The sequence below is a fragment of the Eretmochelys imbricata genome, chromosome 18 (assembly GCF_965152235.1).
Source record: "Eretmochelys imbricata isolate rEreImb1 chromosome 18, rEreImb1.hap1, whole genome shotgun sequence".
Taxonomy (NCBI): Eukaryota; Metazoa; Chordata; order Testudines; family Cheloniidae; genus Eretmochelys; species Eretmochelys imbricata.
The window spans coordinates 13067977-13092010 of NC_135589.1; the positions used below are offsets into that span (position 1 = coordinate 13067977).

Sequence of the window (24034 nt, forward strand, 5' to 3'; positions counted from 1 at the left end):
CTATCATCTAAATTACATACTTCACTCTACACCATGTTTTAATTCTGAGTAAACTTTGTTTTAGAAGCATTTGTAATTCCCTCCCTCCAAAAAAAATTGTACAGAAGAGCTCTCTCCTTTACTGATTTACTCCTTTAAAATATGTTAATGCATTCACCTAAACAACTGTATATAGTTTACCAGAAAATAATTAAATATATACATCAAAAAGTGTCCATTTTCCTCAACTCCTTTCAAATTATACCAGAAACAACTGTAGCACTTATATCATAGGTTTAAAATCTTCAATAGAATAATCACAAAAACCACCACAAAATAATTCTTCAGTGATCAAGTTGCAACCTACCTGATGCACCAATTGGAGAGGTAGCTGGGGTCATACTATGGACATTCAGGCCAAAACTGGGGGATGGACCTGGGGCTGGCACTACTACAGGTGGTCCGGGTGGGTTCTCTCTTTGTGGAGAGGTAAGAGGGGTGGTGGGCTGGGAAGATGGTCCACCTACAAGCCGAGCAAGGCGCCTTCGACGGATCTGTACAAAGGAAAGAAGAAGTAAATAAAGTACACGTACACACACACACAGAATTTCACAAACATTGCACCAATGGTCCTTCCAAGCAATATGCATATCAACCTCTACCAAAAGGCATCACCAAAAACAAGAATATAATGTATGACCCTTGATATAAAGGGAAACCTGCATTAAAGATCACCTCCAATAAGCAATCCCCCTGTCTTATGTGACCATTTTAAAATACCCCTAGAGTTTCCAGTACATTTTTGATATCTTTGAAGACCATCTCTACTGGCCAACCCAATTTGTGTTAGTCCCTTGAGTGGTCATTTAAGACAGGTTTCACTTCCTATTGCATAGCAATGTGAACACATATAACAATTCCCTTCCTCTAATTTAGCAATTGATGGAATCAACTATGTTCTTCTGTTAAAGGAACCTTATCAACATAACTGTTGCCCAAATTTCATAACATCTAAGACCAAGAGAAATGTTTGTATTTAAAAAAATGTCTTGTGAAAACAGATATCTTTAATCAAAAGATCATTACCCAACAGTGTTTGAAACCCAAACATGAAGACTCTATAAGTGACATTTTTCAGCCAAACAGAGAAATACAGAAAGTAAATGAAGAGATGAGCATCCTGCATCTAGGAGCAGTAAATGAGCATAAACTGACAGGTTAATTGGATTTTTAAAATTCTATCCCTTAATGTGTTATTAATAACACAAGTAAAGAAGTGTGTTTGCTTGCAACATGTGACAGGTTGCTAGTGTTCTTTATAATTTCTAAAATTTAGTACCACCACAAGCAGATTGGCTTGATACATAGGGTATAGACAAAGGAAAAATAATATCTACAGAATTTTTAGAACCAGAAAACTAAAAAAAATTAAAAACTCAGAAAGTAAGTTAAATATTACCAAGAACCACTTCTCTAGCACTAAATCAGCGTTCAATCAACTGCACCATTTCTTACTTTTGCCCATAATACCCAAGAGTTGCCAAACAGGTGAAAGAGGTGCAAGAAAAGATGTGTCAAGTGACTTACACCATGTTACTACAGCCATTTAATAGGCTGCCAAACCTTCCTCAATAGAGAAAGATGATGAACTGATCAAATTAAACCAGACTTGAAAAACTTTGGGGAAACATAGCTTCTGGAGCATCTCTTCCTTGACTCTAATGTCACGACATGAATATGGAAGGTGGAAAGAAAATAAATCTTTTTTTAAAAAAAAACAAAAAAGGGCTTTCAATAGAATATCTTAATCCTACTCTTTACAAAGTGAAGTTGCAGTGTTTCTATCACAGCAAGACAAAGCAGCATCCACTCATGCAGCTAAAAACTGTTCTTACTGGGCTCTCTACAGAAAAATATTTAAGAAATAGAACTCACATTTTCCCCCAAATCTGTTTTGCAGAGTGACGAAAGCTGAAAATTTTATATCCTATATACCCACTTACTTGCAACTTTTCTGTAGTGTAACGTTGCTCTAACCATTAGCCAGTTACTACATTTCACCCAAGAGGTAGACATATTTTGGTAGTAGTTCAAGTAATCTCTATTATTTATATATATATCACACACACACAAACCTTGTAAATGAGCTGTAACTCAGAGTATCCTCTACTGTTAACCTATATCAGGGTTCGGCAACCTTCGGCACACAGCCCATCAGGGTAATCCGCTGGCGGGCTGTGAGACATTTTGTTTACATTGATCATCCACAGGCATGGCCCCCCGCAGCTCTCAGTGGCCGTGGTTCACCATTTCCAGCCAATGGGAGCTGCGGGAAGTGGCATGGGTGGCCGCCACTACCCACAGCTCCCATTAGCCAGAAACGGTGAACTGAGGCCACTGGGAGCTGCAGGGGATGGTCAACGTAAACAAAACGTTTCGTGGCCTGCCTGCGGATTACCCTGATGGGCCATCATGCTATTTATACTATATAAAATAGAGAACAATTAATGTGAGAGAAAAGTACCCCGAGGGTTTTCTTTCACACTGTGTCAATGACTGGATGTTGTTATTGTAAACTAATTCCTCTGCAAGAAAAAAATATCACTTTAAGATTCCAGTCCCCAAAAAAACTTATGAAAGTGCTGAACATGACACACAAGTAGCCCCATAAACTACAATGGGGTTACTCACATGTGTAATGTTCCATTTGAATGTCTGCAGGACAAAGGCCCAAATCTCCATATCTGCATTAAAAAAAAAAAAGTATAATTTTTGTGTGTGTCTGTAAATGGACTGGGGGTGGTCTAAAGCTAGAGTCATCACCACAGATGTCACAAGGAGACAGGAATATTTACTTGTCTCTTAATAGTCATCCATGCAGCAATATAAAGGTGAATAAAACACAGCAAGAACTAAGTCCTAAGGTTTTGGATCCAAGTTCCAAAATTAGAACATAAACTAAAGCAAAGCCAAATTTACATCAGTTTTCAATTAGCTGGAAAGTTTCTAGACAATATAGTGAAAACTCAGCTTGGTCTCAAGTTGATTTGGTCACAAATCTCTGAAAATTAATTTGGCCACATTTAAGTCAGTGTATCAAATCAACTTACATAAGAACATAAGAATGGCTACACTGGGTCAGACCAAGGGTCCATGTAGCTCAGTATCAGGTCTTCTGAAAGTGGCCGATGAAAGATGCCACAGAGGGAATGAATAGAACAGGGCAATTATCAAGTGATCCACCGTGTCATCCAGTCCCACTTTATGGCAGTCAGAGGCTCGTTTACCTGCACATCTACCAATGTGATATGTGCCAGCAATGCCCCTCTGCCATGTACATTGGCCAAACTCGACAGTTTCTACATAAAAGAATAAATGGACACAAATCAGACATCAAGAATTATGACATTCAAAAACCAGTCGGAGAACACTTCAATCTCTCTGGTCACTCGATTACAAACCTAAAAGTGGCAATTCTTCAACAAAAAACTTCAAAAACAGACTCCAACAAGAGCCTGCTGAATTCGAATTAATTTGCAAACTTGACACCATTTACTTAGGCTTGAATAAAGACTGCGAGTTGATGTGTCATTACACAAAGTAAAACTATTTCCCCATGTTTATTTTCACTCCACTACTGTTCCTCACACGTTCTTGTCAACTGCTGGAAATGGCCCACCTTGATTATCACTACAAAAGTTTTTTTGTTGTTTTTTCTTCTCTCCCGCTGGTAATAGCTCACCTTACCTGATCGCTCTCGTTACAGTGTGTATGGTAACACCCATTGTTTCATGTTCTCTGTGTATATAAGATCTCCCCACTGTATTTTCCACTACATGCATCCAATAAAGTGAGCTGTAGCTCACAAAAGCTTATGCTCAGATAAATTTGTTAGTCTCTAAGGTGCCACACGTACTCCTTTTCTTTTTGCAGATACAGACTAACACGGCTGCTATTCTGAAACCAGAAGTTTATGGACTCCCAGAGCATGGGGTTGCGTTCCTCACCATCTTGGCTAATAGCCATTGATGGACCTACCCTCCATGAACTTCTCTAATTCTCCCTTGAATCCAATTATACTTTCGGCCTTCACAACATCCCTGGGCAAGGAGTTCCTCAGGTTGACTGTGCATTGTGTGAAGAAGTACTTTCTTATGTTTGTTTTAAATCTGCTGCCTATTAATATCATTGGGTGATCCCTGTTCTTGTGTTATGTGAAGGGGTAAATAACACATTCACTTTCTCCACAGAATACACTTTATAGACCACTATCGTATCCCCGCATAGTCATCTCTTTTCTAAACTGAACAGTCCCAATCTTTTTCACCTCTCCTCATATTAAATTTGTTCCATGCCCTTAAACATTTTTGTTGCCCTCTCTATACTTTTTCCAGTTCTAATATATCTTTTTTAAGATGGAGAGACCAGAACTGCATGCAGTATTCCAGGTGTGGGTGTACCATGGATTTATATAGTGGCACTATGATACTTTGTCTTATTATCTATTGTTTTCCTCATGGTTCCTAACACTGTTAGCTTTTGACTGCTGCTGCACATTGAGCAGATGTTTTCATGGAACTAGCCACGATGATGCCACAATCTCTTTCTTGAGTGTTAACAGTTAATTTAGACCCCATCATTTTGTATGTATTGTTGGGATTATGTTTTCTAATGTGCATTACACAACACTGAATTTCATCTGCCATTTTATTGCCCAGTCATCCAGTTTTGTGCGATCCTTCTGTAACTCTTCACAGGGTATATTTAAAGAAAGACAAACCTGGGCTCTAGGACTCTGTGAGGTGGGAAGGTCCCAGAACCTAGGCTCCAGCCTGAGCCTAGAAATCTACACAGCAGTGAAACTTCACCACAGCCAGAGCCCCATGAGCCCAAGTCAGCTGGCACAAGGCAGCTGTGGGTTTTTCTTTGCTGTGTAGACATACCCAGTCAGCTTTGCACTTAACTATCTTTAGTAATTTCGTATCATCTGCACACTTTGCCACTTCAGTTTACCTCCTTGTCCAGATCATTTATGAATATGTTGAACAACACCAGTCCCAGTACAGATCCTTGGGGAAACCCTGCTATTTACCTGTCTCCACTGTGGAAACTGACCATTTATTCCTACCACTGTTCCCTCTAAGCTGTGCCCGCGCACAAGGCAAAACCGAAACACCGTGTGCACAGAAATTTTCACAGAAGCACAACAATTTGCACAGAACAAATTTTTTGCACACACGGCCTGTCAAAAATTAGAGGGAACATTGATTCCTACCCTTTGTTTCCTACCTTTTAACCACCTACTGATCCATGATAGGCCCTTCCCCCTCTTATCCCATGGCTGCTTACTTTGCTGAAGTGCCTTTGGTGTGGGATCTTATCAAAGGCTTCCTGAAAGTCCAGATTCACTCTATCCACTAGAGATCACCCATGTCCACATGCTTGTTGACCCATGATTCCCCTTTACAAATGTAGTGAGACTCTCCCCCAACATATTGTGTTCATCTATGTGTCTGATAATTCTATTCTTTTCTACAGTTTCAACCAATTTGACTGGTACTGAAGTTAGGCTTACCGGCCTGTAAGCGCCAGGATCGCCTCTGTAGCATATTATAGAATTTGGCTTAGACATTCAGAAGAAAAGATTATTGGACACAAGAAGCCAATTCTGAGTCACACTATGGAACAGTATGAAATGAGAATTACTGTATCAGCCCATTTATCCAAAAGATCTTCAAGACACCCTAGATAAACATGGGAGCAATGCATGGCAATATTATTTAACTGGAATGTATGTGCATCATGATTTTTGTACTTGCACTGCGGAAAGGTTATTCTTGACCTCCCTACTATATGAGAGCATTTTGGATTTCCATCTTCTTTTTCCCTTCTCTTAACAGCAAATCCACTCTGAAGCAGCAGCACTAACAGTCTCATTCATACTACTGTTGACGCTATACTAGTAACAATTCTGCTTAAACATAATTATTGCTAGTACAGTTTGCTTGACCAGTGGTTGGCACAATGGCTTAGCTACAGCCAAGTTTAAGGCCCAGTCTATTCCATAGAAATCTATTTTGTTTAAGTGTCCTCCTTAAACACTCTAGTAATCCAGTCACATTAAAATGTGACTGGATTACTAGAGTGTTTAAGGACGACACTTAAACATAGTAGATTTTAATGTGACTTGGTCTTCCCTGTGCTGATTGGCCCAGAGGATGTCATAACCATCTTAAGACATCCTGATAAAGCTCTCGTCTTGTGCCCTGATACTTAAACATGGTACATTTTGGAGATGACAGGGCATAAACAGCATTAAAATGGGGTTTCAACAGTGCTGTAAGGCCAACACAGAGAAGTTCTACCTCAGGATATTTACAGTTTGTTTAGCATGTCTCCCGGGGGGGGGGGGGGGGGGAGAATCCTATACCAACAGGTCAGGAAAGCCATGCTAGCAAATGACCATGTTTAAACACAGTTGTCAATAGTAGATTTTGACAGTAGCGTGAGTGGCATCTACAAGACCCCACTCTACACTACGATAAAAAACAATCTGAGATGCCCATATTATAGTGTGTATTGCTAACAATTAAAATGTACATCTCCCCTTTTGCCTGTTCCTCATGTTTTACAGCAGCGATCAATATTAGTCGAGCAATGACAATAGTACTCAGACATACAAGGTGGGTGTGGTAGTATCTTTTATTGGCCCAACTTCTGTTGGTGAACTAGACAAGCTTTCAAGTTCCACAGAGCTCTTCTTCAGAGCTCTGGAATGTTTAGGGTTGTCTGTATTATAACATTTTCCCCTTGCTTTTGTGGACACACAAATCTACATCAGTGTTCAGGAGCACTGCTTTAATATAGGTCAAGACCTTCAAAATGTCAGTTTTGACCTAGATTAAAGCTTTGTTCCTCAACACAGAGAGCCTTTTTTGGGTGTAAATAGGCAAGAAGTGCTGCAAGGTGGACAACTCTAGCCCTGTCATACCACCATGCACTAACACAGTTCTTTAAGCAGCGTAAACCAACTATATCACTTCTAGTGCTATAAACCCAGCAGAGTGGTGGTGTTGTTGCCCTGCTAATATCAAGAGTTACAGCAAGACAAGGGAAATAAGCGAAAGGGAATACATAAAGTCTAACAGTCATTACAAACTCTCATTCAAATTAATGGAAGCGAAAGAAACAAAACCACAATCTTTATTAGCCAGATCTGATGGGTTTGAAGGCTAACCAATCCATTCAAAATAATTTCCAGCAGAAAATATGAAAAAACGATTGAAAAGTCACAGATAAGTAGAGTGTTGATGAAATGTCACACAATTCAGCTAATGTTATCTGAAAAATGAAAAGTCATCCCCTGACACTCTGATGCATAGCTGAGGAAATATCAACGACATGTCCTCACTTTTGTTTTTCCATTTGCCAAGTCCACCTGTACCAACACTGCTAGAAACAAATAAAAATATAACCAAATTAAGTGTGCCTTGCTCACAAACAGAAGTTGTGCCAAGGAGGATAATTAGTAAAACAAAACTGCTGAATTTATAATCTAATTGGAAGTTACATTAGGGCTTAAAAATAATCTGTTTCCCCATCATTCAATTAATATATTTACAGAATGCTTTTCAAATAAAGAAGTGGTATGCAGGATGGAAAAAAAACAGAGGTGGGTGGAAATGGGAAGGAGAAACACAGTGATTCAGTTAGTGGTGTGACTGGGAGGAAAAGAATTAAGAGGGGGAAAACAAGGAGAAAGGGAAGGCAACAAACATATAAAAGAAAAATCATTCAAGTGTCATTGGAAATTAAGACTACAGGTTTGATGTCACTTTTCCACATTATTCAAGCACATTTTCCGCCTTGCTAGCTTTTATATTCACAGCAGGCCAACAAATTTGGGATCAAGTGGGAGAGAATGAAAGGAGAGAGGAGAGGAAAAGGCACAGATGCTGAAACAGTAACACTGGATCAGCACGTTTACCAATTTATTCTCAAATACAGTCAAACCTCGATTATCCAAAACAAGGTCACGTCTTGCACAACATGTATTAATTGCACAGGAAATCCCACTCTGTTATCCATTATTTATTTCCCCTCATCCCCTAGTTTCAAGAGGATAATCAAGATTTGATTGCACCCTGTGTCACTTCGTATCCCCCCACCTACAGAAAGTGACAGGCCAAACCAAGTTAACTCAGAAGTTCTACTGAGAACAGTCACAATTATTACTTGCAACAAAGAGGGCACTATTACTACATGTAACATGAACAATTTCTTCCCAGAAAGCTTCCCCTCATCATTTAGCTGAGGTCTGTTGGGAGTATGGCATTTAGGCACTTTTGAAAATCCTATCAGGCATCCATCTGCATCTTTAGGCCCTAAATACCTTTAAAGATCTGGCCCTAGGCTCTTTAGGGCAGGGACTGACACTTTTTTGCAGTGCCTAGCACGAGGCCCCAGAGTCACAAATGTATTAAGACAGTGCTTAAAAAACCCCACAATTCTTCTCAAACTGGTCACCACTTTAAGTTTGCCTTTCAGACTGAACTAGTACTTACCAAAGAATGAAGAAACAACGTAGTATTTTGAAACATTTTACTAAGAAAGGATGACTATTTACCATACAGTAACCCTACACTATACAGGTCTTGGTTTCAACAGTATCTCGTATATAAAGGGCAAGTTATTTTGTGCCATTCTTTATATGGGGCCTTGAACCATCAAGAGCTACCTTTCCTATATAACCTTTTATACAATATTAACAAATTAATTAACAAAAATCTAAGCAGCCCAATGGAACAGCTGCATTAGTTCTTATTAGTTCACTTAGCACTAGATGTATCTAGGCTCTTTCTGGAAACTAGCTTTCAGAACATTTTTCATCTTAATGGACTTCTACAAAGCTGTCAGCTGGATACTCAACAACACAAAAGATGAAAATAGCTCGATCACTAAAAATAGCAAATTCAGGACTTTATTTATACAACAGACCAATAAAGATACAACCACAGCAACTAGTCTTTCATCCTCATATACTTTTGACCAGAAAAATTGAAGTGATTTTTATTCGTATCTATTTTGGAGCAATGGTACTAGATCAGCTGAGATTCTAAGCAAACAACCTTTATTCTTCCATGAAAGAGCGGTTTCAAAACTCCACAATGCCAAGAGAAGAACTGACATTAACTCCAGACCCTAATACATCATAGGGAAATAAAAACAATATACCAGCAACAGCATGTCAAGCAAGTTTAAGAAATATTTCATCTTTTCAATGCACTGTTCATTGAAGAACTTGATGGAGGTTATTTAGCCCATTTAAAAATAAGGACATTTTAAGAAATGACAGGTCACTAAATTGTCTCTACTTCAAGCCACATTTTTCTGTCGCCAATTTCCGTTCCTGTTTTCACATGCAATTGTTAGCTTTGCCTCATTTGTAACTCAAAATATTCATTCAATTCTGGCCTTGTTCATCCGACCTAACTCTCATACTCTCCTGATGCTTCTGCCCCATCTTCCTCTTTCATGTCTCCATGCTCTTGTAGACCCTCTTCCCACATAATATTCTTTAGGTGCTACAGGCCCTGTTTTTTGCAATAGAGCTTTATTATAGCACCATGAAAAGTTGCATCAGCATGCAGCTTTAGTGTTGTAACTGAACATTTTCCTATGCAATTAGTGAACTGTGCCAAACAGATGTTAGCCCCTGCCCTGAAAAGTGAGCAATATAAAGGCTCAGGCATTGATAATAGTCACTTTAAAATTATTGTGGACCATTGGTCCTTATGGTTTCCAAATAAACATGCACTGAAGTGAATGGAAGGCCATTGACTCCAATGGAAGTTTAATCTGTCACAAAGGGTGAAAACCTGAAGCCTTAATTGAACAGAGGGTTAAGAGTTCTTAAGAGAGAATCTAAATCAGAGTCTATTAACATCCTTCTTTAAAAGACTAGCCACATTTTCACATCATGTAGACACAAATCAAGACAAAAAACAAAAATATTCAGAATAAAACTACAAGAGATTTTACAAAGGAGGAAAGGGATGCATAAGATATCCCAAAATATTTTCCATACCAAGAACACACTAATAATTCACCAAGATCATTATTCTCCCATATTTATTTCAGTTTCAGTTTGTCAAGCTCACTCATATTTGTGACAGACAAATCCATCCATTTATCTTACTAAATATTGTGATTATATTTCTGTGTGGCAATATCCCATTCTATTTCCATGAATGTGGAAGACCTTACAATATTCAGCAGAACCTTGCTAGCTTTCCCTTTGCTATGCCACACACCTCAGATTTAATACTGAGCGGTAGTGAGCTCTCACTTTACTTTCAGTGCTTTTACAAAATATACTACAGAACATTTACTACTATATAGAATCACTTGTCAATGCCTTAATCTTTCTTCTTTTGAAATAAATTCTACATATCCCTTTACCTTTAAGGGAATTCAAGCCTTAACATATATATTGTAATGTTTCAGTCTTGCACTTTTAAAAGTTGTGTTTCTTTATTCACCCACTAATCTGTAAAATCCAGTAACGTGTGAGGATCTCCCAGACATTAGTAGAAATCAGCAAAGTTCTACTGTACTTAAACTATATTTTGAAATTAGAAGAAGCATCCAACCCATGTCACTACCTTCAACCACTGGCAATGCTCAGCATATTAAGTTTCCACCAAAAAGAGTTTTCTTCTCAGCTCCATCCAATTTAGAGACAAAGGAAATCTAGTAATCTTTAAAACAGCTATATTTTCCAATAATGGCCACCTAAGAAACAGGACTAGCTGCAAACAGCAGCAGCAAAAAGGGGAACTTGGAGGAAATAAAATTGATTTGGTTCTGAAGAAGGTCTTTTCCGGTTAAAAGGGTGTGTATATGTTAACCACAAAAATTGATGACATTACTCCCTTAAAAAAAAAAAACATTCGATAAAGCTTACCTCAAGCAACCACCCAAAGGCCCAACCAGCCGAGATCTTTAGCTAAAATTTTACTAGAAAACTTGGAGAAGACTTGAAGAAGCTACTTAAGAAAGTCAGAGATTTTCCTTAATGAAGGTGGAATCCTTAGTGGAGGACTCTGTAGTTTCTGCAATCTCAGTTCCATGATACTGCAGTTCTGATGTCAGTAATTTACGGTATCAGTGATATAACCAGGTTTCTATGGGATGAACGGTCTAAAAATTTAACAAAATGCTTCATAATCAGACACAGTTGGGAAGTACGATCAAAAGAATTAGATATAAAAATATTACTCATGAAACATGCCTACTAAATTATAGGCTGTTCCCAATACTAGGAACTACATTACTAGCATCTCCCACCCAATGTCACATGGGAAATGTAGTCTCTATACCACCACAACATATGAAGTCCATCCCCAGCCACATACCTATGAGGCACTTTTCCCTAGCTTCTATTGCGACACAGTAGGACTGCTAAATCATGACTTACAACATGATCAAAAATATCCCAGTATTTTGTAATACAAACCTGAACAACAACAGCAGCAGCCGCCTTGTTCTACAAGCTGGTCACCAAGTATGGCACAGAATAAAAGCCATTTCTCCCTGCTACCACTACATTCTAACCACAGAGAGTAAGTCTGCAATTAACCTAGTAGTAAACCAGCTGAATCTAAGGCCCTGAACAATTATGTTGCAGCTGATCAGTCATTGTTTACAGTATAGTTTCCTATGAAAATGTGTTTAAGGGAAGGGGTAGGGAGAGAATGTAGGTTTGAAGGTGTACATGAAGTGGACACTCGGGCAGCTGGAGGTTACCAGAAGCAGGAAAACTCCTATGTCAGATCGAAGTAATCTAATCTTTCTCTAAAATATAAACGCAACAGCAGATCCTGAGAGTACATCAGGTTGCATTTAAAAAAGAAGAAACAGAAATAGTTTGCAAATGATTTGCCCCACTTATTGCCCACCATAAGAAACAAACCTACAACTTTATCTGGAAGAATAAAGAGAAGGAAAAAATTAAGGGAATTGAAGTCAGCCACAGAAAACAGGTTGACCTGTTCTAACATGAGCTAACCTGAGTTCTTCATAGAGCTGTGAAAAAAAAAGAAACCCTGTTAAATATGAAACCACACATATATCTCAACTGTCTCAAGTATTGACAAAGGGAAGACTCTTGAAGGAGATTTTAAAATGTCTCGTTCAAAAACAAGATAAAAATCCCAAGAGAGATTTTTTTAAAAAATTCCTAAAAATTAACCCAAAATGAAACAGTCATCCCATAAGTGAACAGGCAGGTACAAACATACAAATAAACAATAAACCGAAAGAAAAGGAATTCAACCTCCACCCTCAAACAAGATAATTACAAGCCAGAAAAACCATGTTGAGGAGCTACAAAGAGACTGGAGTGAAAAAAACCAAACACTAGACAGAGAAAAAGTCACATTATTGTACTTTTCTTAATCAAAGTTTCCCCTTTGGATCAGCAAGACATACATGAACATCCCCAGAACAAGTGCCCCCTCCTCCTTCTCCAAATCAGAAAAATGAATGGCTTTACCCAGTAGCCCAGGTGTAACCCTAGAGTTCAAAATACACTCTCAATCCCATCCTCCTCTCCTAAAGAGCACCAATACCCCTCAGATCCACCCTAATGCTAAGACTCCGATCTTCGACTCACCCTTCTCCCTCCCAGCATCCAGCCTTTTCCCCCATCCCAAGACCCTCAAACTCACCTCATCAGCGCTCAGCTCCTCCATCGCTTTCCTCTTAATGGTGAAAGTAGTTTGGGGGCTCTTTGCTTCTCTAGGGGACGAGAGCTTCGGGGGAATTCGGTCCTGCTGCCTCTTGCCCCAGGGGTGTCTCAGAATTGCATAGTCAGAGGTGAAGCACAACAATACAGAATTCACCCTCTCTCTGCTTGCCACTCAGGCTAGGAGCAGCAAACCACTCCGCCAACTGCAGCTCAGGTCCTCTCAGTGGCTGCTGCCTCCCTGCGCCCCAGCTGTGACTGCTGCACCCTGCCCCAGCTCCAGGCGCCCAGCTCTTGTTCCCCGTTCTGCTGTGCCCTCGCTCAGATGCCCTCAGCTCCTGCTTCCCCCCCCCACCCCCCGCTTCTCCAGGTGCCTCCTTCCCCTGTTGCCCCCAGCTCCTGCTGCCCCCTGTACTGCAGGAAGGGCGACACCAGTTCCTGCCTGCCTCAGCCCTGCCCGCTCAGTGCCCCGCCCGGCTGCCCCCTCGGCCGCTTGCCCGGCTCGCTGCCCCTGCCCCACTCAGAGATTATTCATCAAAACAAGAAGGCACGGCGGCCATCTTGGGGAGAGATCACGTGAGCCCGCCCGGCTGCTCCGACAGAGCTGAGCACGCCGTGCCCCGCTCCGAGGCAGCCAATAGCAGCAGGAGGAGGCGGCTGCGGGCGGCCACGGCCGCTCAGGGCGGGGGGGGAGCGCTCCGGCCGCGGGCACGGCGAGGGGAGGGTCCGGCCGCTGCGCCATAGCAACAGGGGCGGGGCAGTAGGGGGCGGGAAATGGGAGAAACTGGCATTTGGGCGGGGGAGGAGAGAGAGGCAGCGGGAGAGCGACTGGGAGGGGCACAGCCCGGGGGGTGTTGAGGCGGGATATGATGGAGACGGAAGGGGAGAGGTGGGATGGAAGGGGGAGAGGTGGAAGGTGGGAAGGAGGGAGGGGAGGATGGAAGGGGCAGAGGTGGGGTGGCAGGTGGAGAGGTGGGAGGAAGAAGACGGAAGGGGGAGAAGTGAGATGGGAGGATGGAGATGGAAGGGGAGAGGTGGGGAGGATGGAGGATGGAAGGGGGAGAGGTGGGGAGGATGGAGATGGAAGGGGGAGAGGTGGGAAGGAGGGAGGATGGAGACAGAAAGGGGGAGGTGGGAAGGAGGGAGGATGGAAACGGAAGGGGGAGAGGTGGGAAGGAGGGAGATGGACGGGGAGAGGTGGGGAGGAGGGAGGATGGAAGGGGGAGAGGTGCAGAGGATGGAGATGGACGGGGGAGAGGTGGGAAGGAGGGAGGATGGAAGGGGGAGAGATGGGGTGGAAGGTGGGAGAAGTGGGAGGATGGAGATGGAAGGGGGAGGGGTAGCATGGAATGTGGGAGGATGGAAGGGGGAGAGGTGGGTGAAAGGTGGAAGAAGTGGGGAGGATGGAGACAGAAGTGGGAGTGGGGTGGGAGGGTGACCAGATGTCCTGATTTTATAGGGACAGTCCCAATATTTGGGGCTTTTTTTTATATGGGCTCCTATTATCCCCCACCCCCATCCCAATTTTTCACACTTGCTATCTGGTCACCCTAGAGGGTGGAGATGGAAGGGGGAGAGGTGGGAAGGATGGGACAGAAGAGGGAGAGGTGGAAAGTGGGGAGGATGGAGATGGAAGGGGGAAGGAGGATAGGTGGGGTGGAAGGTGAGAGAGGTGGGGAGGATGGAGACAGAAGGGGGAGAGGTGGGAAGGATGGAGACGAAAGGGGGTGAGGTGGAAGGTGGGGAGGATGGAAGGGGGAGAGGTGGAAGGTGGGGAGGATGGAGATGGAAGGGGGAAGGGGGAGAGGTGGAAGGTGGGGAGGATGGAGACAGAAGGGGGAAGGGGGAGAGGTGGGGTGGAAGAGGTAGGAGGATGGAGATGGAAGGGGATGCAAAGGGGAGGGGAAGGAAAGGAGAAAGAGAAAGAAGTGTGAAAGAAGGAAACGAGGAAAAGCAAAGAGGTCTGAAGAATATTTTAAACTGCCTCCTGATATGTCTGCAATTGGAAGTAACAAGTATGAAAAACTCAAGCTTTTATTTAAGGGAGAGAGGGGGAGAGTTTCCCTTTTACTTTTGTTTAACCTGTGAGACAACAATGTTATTGTCATTCTAACAAGAATTGTTTGTAGGTGGTGAGGTAAGTTCTCCAAACCACTGAAGTGCTTGTTCCCTGACTCTAAACATTCAATAACTTCCAAAACCCAGGCCATATTTCACACCCTTCCTTATTTTGGGTGACCTGCTGTGTCAGTTGCTGAATACATATTTCCTGTGACAGTAACCACTGGTGTCCTGTTTAATTTACCTTGGTCTGCAGCAGCTTTGTTGCTTTTGTGTGGCTTTCCCTCCAGCCTTTGTGTTTATCAGAAAAATTCACATTCCTTATGGGGGTCAATAAAACTATGCTACAACCTCACTAGAAACAAATTGGTTGAATGGCGTGTATCTGATTTCAGCATGGTCAGATATCATGGGGTGCAAATCCAGTGCTTGGAAAATCAATGGAAGTTTTGCCATTGACTTCTTGGGAGCAGGACCTCATACCTCAGTGTATGGTAGCAGTGGGCAATGGCGTTCAGGTTAATCTGTCAGCAATAAGTGTTACTACCATGCCATAATCCGGTTTCCAGAGTTTGTATGAAGGCCTTTCAAACGTTTATTGCCATTTAAATGGCCCCCCACTTATCTAGGCTGCTTTATGGTGTGAACAAAGGGAGGAAAAAAAGGATTCAGTATTGCTCACTTTCTGTTCCATTATCTCAGTGTTTTTCTATTAACTAATTATATAAGTCTTATGACACCCCAGTTGGGTAGGTGAATTATCCCCATTGTACAGAGGGGAGAAACTAAGGCACAGATAAGAAACCGACTTGTCCTCAATCATGCAGCGATTTAATAGTGGAGCCAGAATAGAACCCTTGCTCTAACTTCTGAGGAAAAGTGATGGGGCAGATACAGTATTTAGAGGCCCCCTAGTCATGATGCATTCTAGCCCAAAGTTGCTCCAAAGAGACGGTCATGTTGAGCCAAACAATGGTATTGGTCTCTTGGGGTTAAATCCCAGCAGGAGTTTCCACAGCGCATCTGAGAGAGGGCCTCCCACAGTTGAGGTATCAAGTGCAGTTGAGCTAACTTAGGCTCAGAACCTAAAATGAGACTGGGTCTCTTTTATGAGAGAAAAGAAAAAAGGGATTGCTATCTAAAAACCAGGATAGAGTGGCAGAAAACCTGCTTTGTTTATGTATGGCTTATTTTGGAGTATACAGATTTAAACTGCATAAAAAGAATATAAACTTATGATTTATAAATTTTTGATTGCATAAAAAATGTAAAATAAACTTGAAACGTTAGTGTGGGTTTTTCCTCTGCTTTATGTGAAATGCCTGCAAAGTTTCTATTGAATAGCATGGATCATGGTCTTGCCATGTCTATGCAGCCTCTCTTTTATATGAAATCAAAATAATCCCCATTCTATGGCCACTAACCATTCTGTTTGGGATTCTTCTTTAGAGCCATACCCAGGCCCGCCAATGGATGGGGGGGCCACAGGGGGCAATTGCCCAGGGGTCTGGGCAATTTAAAAGGGCCCGGGGGCCCCCAGCCACCACCACTGCCGCTGGCAGAGCAGCAGAGCCAAGGTAGGCTTCCTGCCCGCTCTCACTCTGCGCTGCTCCTGGAAGTGGCCAGAACAGCCGTACAGCCCTGGGGGAGGGCAGGGGGTCTCCGCACGCTGCCCCCGCCCCAAGCGCCCACTCTGCAGCTCCGATTGACCAGGAACTGTGGCCAATGGGAGCTGTGGAGGCTGTGGGCAGCAGCACGCAGAGACCCTCTGGGCCCCCCCCCGCCTAGGAGCTGCTGCCAGAGGGATGTGCCAGTCGCTTTTGGGAGCCACCCAAGGTAAGCACCACACCCCCTGATCCCCTTCTGCCCCCAAACCCAGCCTGAAGCCCACACCCCACACCCAAGCTCCCTCCCAGAGCCCGACTCCTCACCCCCTCCCGCACCCAAACTCCTTCCCAGAGCCTGCACCCTGCACCCTCTCCCACATCCAAACTCCCTCTCAGAGCCCGACCCCTCGCCCCCCCACACCCAAACTCCAGCCCAGAACCTGCACCGTGCACCTCCTCATGCACCCCAACCTCCTGTCTCAGCCTGATGAAAGTGAGTGAGGGTGGAGGAGAGTGAGTGACAGAGGGAGGGGGGATGGAGTGAGCAGGGGCGGGGCCTTGGAGAAGCGGTGGGGCAGGGAGGGGGCCTTGGAGAAGGGGCAGGGCAAGGGTCTTTGGGTTTGCACAGTTAGACAGTTGGCAACCCTACCAGGCAGGGCGTGTGGAAGGCTTGGGCCGTGCCGGAAGAGTGCACCCAGCAGCGCAGCCAGCAGCTCACTGAGCACCAGTCAATGCAGTCGCAGCGCCACCTAAATGTCAGGGGGACTTTGTCCACATGGGCACGCCTTGTGCGTGCCTGGGGGCCCATTGACTGTTCTGCCCTGGGGCCTGAAATTGCTGTTGGTGGGCCTGGCCATACCATAAATGTACTTCTAGCTTTCTGATAAGTGGCCTTTGTTTCAAATTAACATATCCGTGAGTTATATGTATAGGCCCACATTGATATTAAAATGATATAGTATTTAAATTTGAGATGTTTTACAAACATAGTAAAATAGATACGTGCACACAATCCTCTCCACCTCTACCTTATCATGTTGCTGGAAACAGCAATCCCCATCTGTCAAGGGGCCCTCAGTTGTTTCCTAGTAATCCCCTTTCAGTTTTCCTTCTTAAATATGGGCTAGTCTACACTACAAGTGCTACATAAGTGTAGCTGCACCAGTGTAGCACATCTGGTGAAGACACGCTATGCCAACGGGAGAGAGCTCTCCCGTCAGCATAATAAATCCACCTCCGTGAAAGGCAGTAGCTATGTGGGCAGGAGAAGCTGTGTCATAGCACTGTCCACACCAGCGCTTATGCGCTTACGTCACTCTGGGGGATGGCTTATTCACATCCTTGAGCGACCTAAGTTAAACCGAAGTAAGTTGTAATGTAGACCTGGCCCAAATAGACCTTTCAGTGGTTGTCCCTGATCTTTTTCCCTTGTGTAAGAATAAAAATTTACATATTCTCATCTACTTGTAGCTAGTCTCTCCATTCAGTCCTTTAATGGCTTTTAGTATCACCATAGAAGACATCCCCATTTTCCTCAATCTTTTTTATTTTTCCTGGCTTTGCATTTGAATAATCATGAATTATAATGAGAACAAACCACTCAAGGTCTGTCTCTGCACAGGGAGACTGTGTTCATTTTCAGCTCTATAGCTAAGATCAATCATTACTTTCCTAATCTATATGGGTGGAAAAGAGGATTTTTTTAAAAAAAAAAGAAAGAAACCCAGCTCTTTTTGAAGAGGACAGAAGACAGGGAGTTTGTATCTTTGCACTGACATTGTCTGCAGGTTGAACAGTCACTGTTACCAAGGCTCTTAATAGAAAACTGCTTGTAGCAGCCTAGCCTGAGTCAACTGATGACAGAAGCTTATAAAAGGAGGACAACAGGAACCTCCTGAGACAAAAGCAAGTTGGGCTACGTGGACATAAAATAGAATTTAGCAAGAGTGCATATTACATGAGCGCAATAAATACATTTAAAAACATCAACAAGTTGCAGAAAATTGAAAGAAGTCCTAGAATTTTTTTCAGATATTGTGCCATACCAATGCTGTACCTGCAGTCCAATTCCATCATTCCCTAACTTGACTTATTTTAAGAATGTTTAAGAAAAGTGTTTCTCCATGGAAAGTGCTTTTGTTAGGAAATGTCTAGATCCTCTTTTATGAGCCACCACTGACAACCTGAAGACTAAACTCAGAAAGCCAGTCAACGACTGGGTTATGGCAAAGCTATGGTTAAAGCAAAGCAGGATCTCAGTCTCTAGTCTGTATGTATATAATCTGATTAGCTACTACATCATCATAATATCTAAGTGACATTTATTATCTTAATAACTTTATAATATAGATTGACATACTTTCTAGAGTTGGAATTTGCTTTTGATATCCAGGGTTTGATATCCAGTGGTTATGTTCAAGAGTGTATTACTAACTATGGTAGGAAAAGGGATGATGTATGCCAGTGGAAGTCGAGTGCTAATGCCCAATAGTGTAATATCGGGGGTTACCTTGAAATAGAGAACCTTACAGTTGTAAGGTTGGGTCTGTAACTCAATTAGTATATTGTATTATATCTCCTTCAGAATTGGTTTATTGGTCTTTATTCAGCATTTATTTTTTTAGAAAGGAATATCTATTTATTGTATTTTCTGCTGCCCTTTTTGTAGGATCTTTGTGCCAATCATTATCTTCATGCAGTTATTGGTCATGGATGCTGCTTAATCCTGTATCCCCTTTTCTCTTTTGCATTATGTTTTTCATGCTGCCTTTTGTATTTTTCCTCCAGGAAAAATCTTAATCTTTCAAATGTTCCTTTTAGGTATGTTTTTTTGAAGAACTGCAGTCAGACCTCTAGTTGTTTTACCTGATTTCACTTGACAGTTCATATGCTGGTCTGTAATGGCTACCTCAATGTTAGCAACATTTTACATAATAGTACATAGAGCATGTCGGAAAATGAGTAAGGGGAATGGATAACCCCATCTCTGCACAAATTTGACATTGCTGGTTGTAATTCTGATAGCTGTTTTTGAAGACATACAGTATTAAGTAAGAATTAACCCAAAGGTCACTCCTAAAAATGGCAGGGAAAAAAGTTTCTTCTTTGGTTTGCTTGTAAAAATATCATTTGAAGCAAACTGAGTCCAGTGAAGAAGACTTTCTACTGTTCTGTATGCCATGCTCAACGTTGCTTCCTTTCTGCACGTCCTCATCCTAGGAAGGGTTTACAAAGCTTATGAACCCTAGCCGTCTGCACAGTGAAGTGTTAAATTACTTTTCCTTTGTTTTTAGGTGGTCTGTTTTCATTGCAAACTCTGATGGGCAGGGACCTTATCTTTACATATCCGTATGTGATTGGTGTATGTGGAAATCATACAGTGGTCAGATACGGCACTGGCTTAGAAGCTGTCTCTGACTTGGGGCTGGTGTGAAAATGTTGTATCCACTTTGCAATTATTTTTGAATGACTGCTGCAAAAAGAGAAAAATTTCATCACCAAAATGGCAGTCAGAAAATCTAAATGATCTATAGTGCCTACAAAAGAGACTTTTCTAATATTTTCACAATGGAGAGAGGTAAATAGGAGGGTCCACCAAAATTGTGTACTGCGACCTGTGCTGTTCAACATATCCATAAATGATCTGGAACAGAGGGTGAACAGTGAGGTGGCAAAATTTGCAGACTATACAAAATTATTCAAAATAGTTAAATCCAAAGCTGACTGCAAAGAGTTACAAAGAGATCTCACAAAACTGGGTGACAAAATCACAGATGAAATTCAGTGCTGATAAGTGCAAAGTAATACACATTGGGAAAAAATAATCCCAACTATACATTCAAAATGATGGGTTCTAAATTAGCTGTTACAACTCAAGAAAGGGATTGTGGATAGTTCTCTGAAAATATCTGCTCAATGTCCAGCGGCAGTCAAAAAAGCTAACAGAATGTTAGGAACCATTAGGAAAGGAATATATAAAACAGAAAATATCATCATGCCGTTATATAAATCAGTAGTACCCCCACACTTTGAATTGTGTGTGCAGTTCTGGTCACCACATCTTAAAAAAAATATATTAGAATCAGAAAAGGTGCAGAGAGGGCAACAAAAATGATTAAGGGTATGGAACAAATTCAGTACAAGCAGAGATGAAAAAGATTGAGACTGTTCAGCTTAGAAAAGAGATGATTATGGGGGGGTATGATAGCGGTCTATAAAATAATGAATGGTGTGGAGAAAGTGAATAAGGAAATGTTATTTACCCCTTCACATAACACAAGAACAGGGATCACCCAATGATATTAATAGGCAGCAGATCTAAAACAAACATAAGCAAGTACTTCTTCACTCAACGTACTGTCAACCTGTGGAACTCCTTCCCAGGGGATGTTGTGAAAGCCAAAAATATAACTAGGTTCAAAAGAGAATTAGAGAAGTTCATGGAGGATAGGTCCATCAATGGTTGTTAGCCAAGATAGTCAGGGATGCAACCTCATGCTCTGAGTGGCCCTCGAATTGTCAAACATCTGACACTATGCATTGTCAGAGACAGGATATAGGGCTAGATGGACGATTGGTCTGACCCAGTATGGTCGTTCTAATGTTCTGTGTTCCTTTGGGATTTTACTCCTGTCCTTGGCTCCTAGAGCTCAACAACACACATCTCCCATTGCAAAGAAAACAGGTATGAACAGTGTAGACTAGTTTATAGTGTCTTAATTTATTTACAGTTTATCTCTTTCCTAGTCTGTTTGAGAGTAAAACTATTTCCTTTCTCTTTTCACATTGTGTCTCAAGCTGCTGAATTTTGTATCGTCTGAAGGCTCTTCAGTCAGCTGGCATGTTGCTGAAAAGGTACAATCTGGTTAGGCAGTTCTGTTTTTGTTGTTAACCAATAATTTTCTAATGTCTAGGATGTGCACGTGAGAGCTCTCAGTCCTCTCATGAGTATCCCAGTTTAGCACTGGCTAAATAATATTAAGTAAGGCTGTAGTAATGGGAGCGCCCTTAGCTCTCCTGGATGAGGGCTCTTTGATATATTCAATAATACTAGCTTCCCAGCAATGATGCTTCACCGCACAAGGCCTGATTCTGCCAATATGAGCTTTCTGGTAGTAGTGCTTTGCCATCTGGGAATCTTATGGGGGTGAGGAGGTCTGTGCACCAAAAATATTCTCAAGAATGCAATATCAGAATCCTCTTACATTATAATGACTTTGAAGCTGACAGCCTGTGGGGTTTATTATTAGTACTCTGTTGCTTTAAAAAAAAATCCTAATGCAAACCAAAGTATTTCAAAGAAGATGCAGCATGTTACAAAGATGCCACCTAGTGGAGTAGGGAATCTAGGGTGACTTGCAACCTCTTATTTCCCTGCATGTGAGTTGCTTACTGGATGTGACAGAGCTAGTTCACTGCTTTGAAGTTTAACCCCCACTGAATTAGGGTAACAGTGACTTATCTTCACTCTGAATCAGTGTCTTTTTTTAATCAAATTAAAGCATACATTGCTCTGAGCTAAAACAATAGGAAGGTGTATCAGGTTTAGTCAGCTACATGGCAGGAATTTTATTATACTTGTTTTTCCACTTGAGAGATGGGTTTAGGCAGATCCTTTTGGGAAACAAATCTACACTAAAGTTAATCACATTAACCTAACTAAAATGGGAAGGAGAGTTTTGTCTTGTGTATCCAACACTATCAATAAAATCTCAGACTTCCTCCTACTCTGTGCTGCATCAGTTGAGTAATTTTGCTGTCTTTACCACATATTGAACAGTAGTGCTGTTTTCCTTGTTTTGAGTGCCAGTTTAAAAGGACCATCCTCAACAGGAAACAATTCCATGTAATTGTGTCTGTTTCAAACTACATCATACACACTGTAACAAACTTTTATGTCTGTCATTGTAAAAAGGAAAGTCTCAAGGTCTTCAAGAACAGTTTTGCCCACCATGCTTTAGCACACGCAAAGTGTAGATGTTTGAAAAGGTGACCAAGAAAATGTTTTTCTACTATGTATGTTCTCGCTCAAGGATGCCAGATCCTAAATTTGCTGATTTTACATGTAAACAATTTTTTTCTATCTACTCTACTCAGCCTAGAGTGATAGTTCCTTTCTGCTCCTGTGGCAGCACAAGGAATAAGAACTCTACAAACTAAATTATGTCATAAGTGATGCCTCTGCAACCCATTTTTCCTGCTCCATCTGTAACCTAGGGAACAAGTTAGCCCTCCACTTGTGATTTAGTTAACAATTCTGTTGGTGCATGAGCCAGAACAGAATCAAGCTTACTCTGCAGTAGCTGTTTTGTCTCTGTGCTCCTAAAAGAAATAGTCTTTTGTTAGTAGAGTGAGCTAAGACAACTCTGAAAACACATCAGGAGCAGATCTGTTGAATCAGAAAATGTCAAGTGTAGTTCTCGCCTGAAAACTATCACTTTCAATTACTTTGCAAGCTGAACACAGTTCAGTTGTTCATTAGACCCATCTTCATAATAACCATCAGAGTAGTTCACCTGTTGTAAAATACCCTTACCAGTACCACTATTTGGAGAATGGAGAAACTGCATTGCAAATATAGAATTTAACTCCCTGGACCGTTGGTTAGTTTAGTCTAAAGCTCCTTATTCAGAGTTCTTAGTCATGTTGATCAAATAATCAGCTCCTTTGTAGAAAGATTGGGATCTTTGGATAGGTCTGGATTCAGACAGAATGTCTTAACTATTTGAGTCAAAAAGTAATGTGAGCAGAAATCCCATGCAATATGCTGTTGCTTTACACTTGTAATTATGTACACCCACCATTAGCTAGTTAAATATTTACGAGGGCTGTCAAGTGATTAAAACAATAAATCCTGATTAATCATACAATTAAACAATAGAATACCATTTAAATAAATATTTTGGATGTTTTCTACATTTTCAAATATTGATTTCAATTATAACAGAATACAAAGTGTACAATGCTCACTTTATATTTATTTTTGATTACAAGTATTTGCACTGGGTCAAGTGCTGTAACTATCTCTAGAAATCTCACATTGGTATCTTCTTTGCATTTTGTCAAATCTGCAGTGAACGTGTTCTGAAAATGAGCAACATGTGCTAGGTCATCATCCAAGACTACTATAACATGAAATATCTGGAAGAATCTGGGGAAAACAAAGCAAGGGATATTGAGCTCCTTGTGGGAGAATTGCATCACCTTTTTTTATCAAGCATCATCAGCATGGAAGCATGTCCCCTGAAATGGTGGCTGAAGCATGAAGGGGCATACAAATGTTTAGTATATCTGACACATATCTTGCAATGCCTGTTCTCAATGTTCTGTGACATTGTAAATAAGAAGAGAACAACATTATCTCCTGTAAATGTAAACAAACATTTCTCTTAGTGATTGGCTGAAAAAGTAGGAGTGGGTGGATTTGTAGGCTCTGAAGTTTTACATTGTTTTGTTTTTGAGAACAGTTATGGAACAAACAAAAAATCTACATTTGTAAGTTACACTTTCACACCAAAGAGATTGCAGTACAGTACCTGTGGGGTGAATTGAAAAATGCTATTTCTTTTATCATTGTTACAGTGCATTATTTATAATTCAAAATATACACTTTGATTTCAATTATAACACAATACTATAT

The 24034-nt window shown here is 41.5% G+C and overlaps 1 protein-coding gene across 4 annotated transcripts in view; it reads right to left on the reverse strand.

Moving 5' to 3' along the window:
• UBE4B (ubiquitination factor E4B) overlaps positions 1-13064 on the reverse strand; it is a 64314-nt gene extending 51250 nt beyond the window's left edge. For all 4 annotated transcript variants that reach the window (XM_077837150.1, XM_077837149.1, XM_077837148.1 and 1 more), the window contains exons 1-2: positions 12711-13064; positions 347-533 (exon numbers count right to left, since the gene is read on the reverse strand). In XM_077837150.1, coding sequence (XP_077693276.1) covers positions 347-533; positions 12711-12734 — 211 coding nt within the window. In that variant the 5' untranslated portion in view covers positions 12735-13064. The remainder of the gene's footprint in view (positions 1-346; positions 534-12710) is intronic.
• Between the last annotated feature and the right edge of the window lie 10970 nt (positions 13065-24034).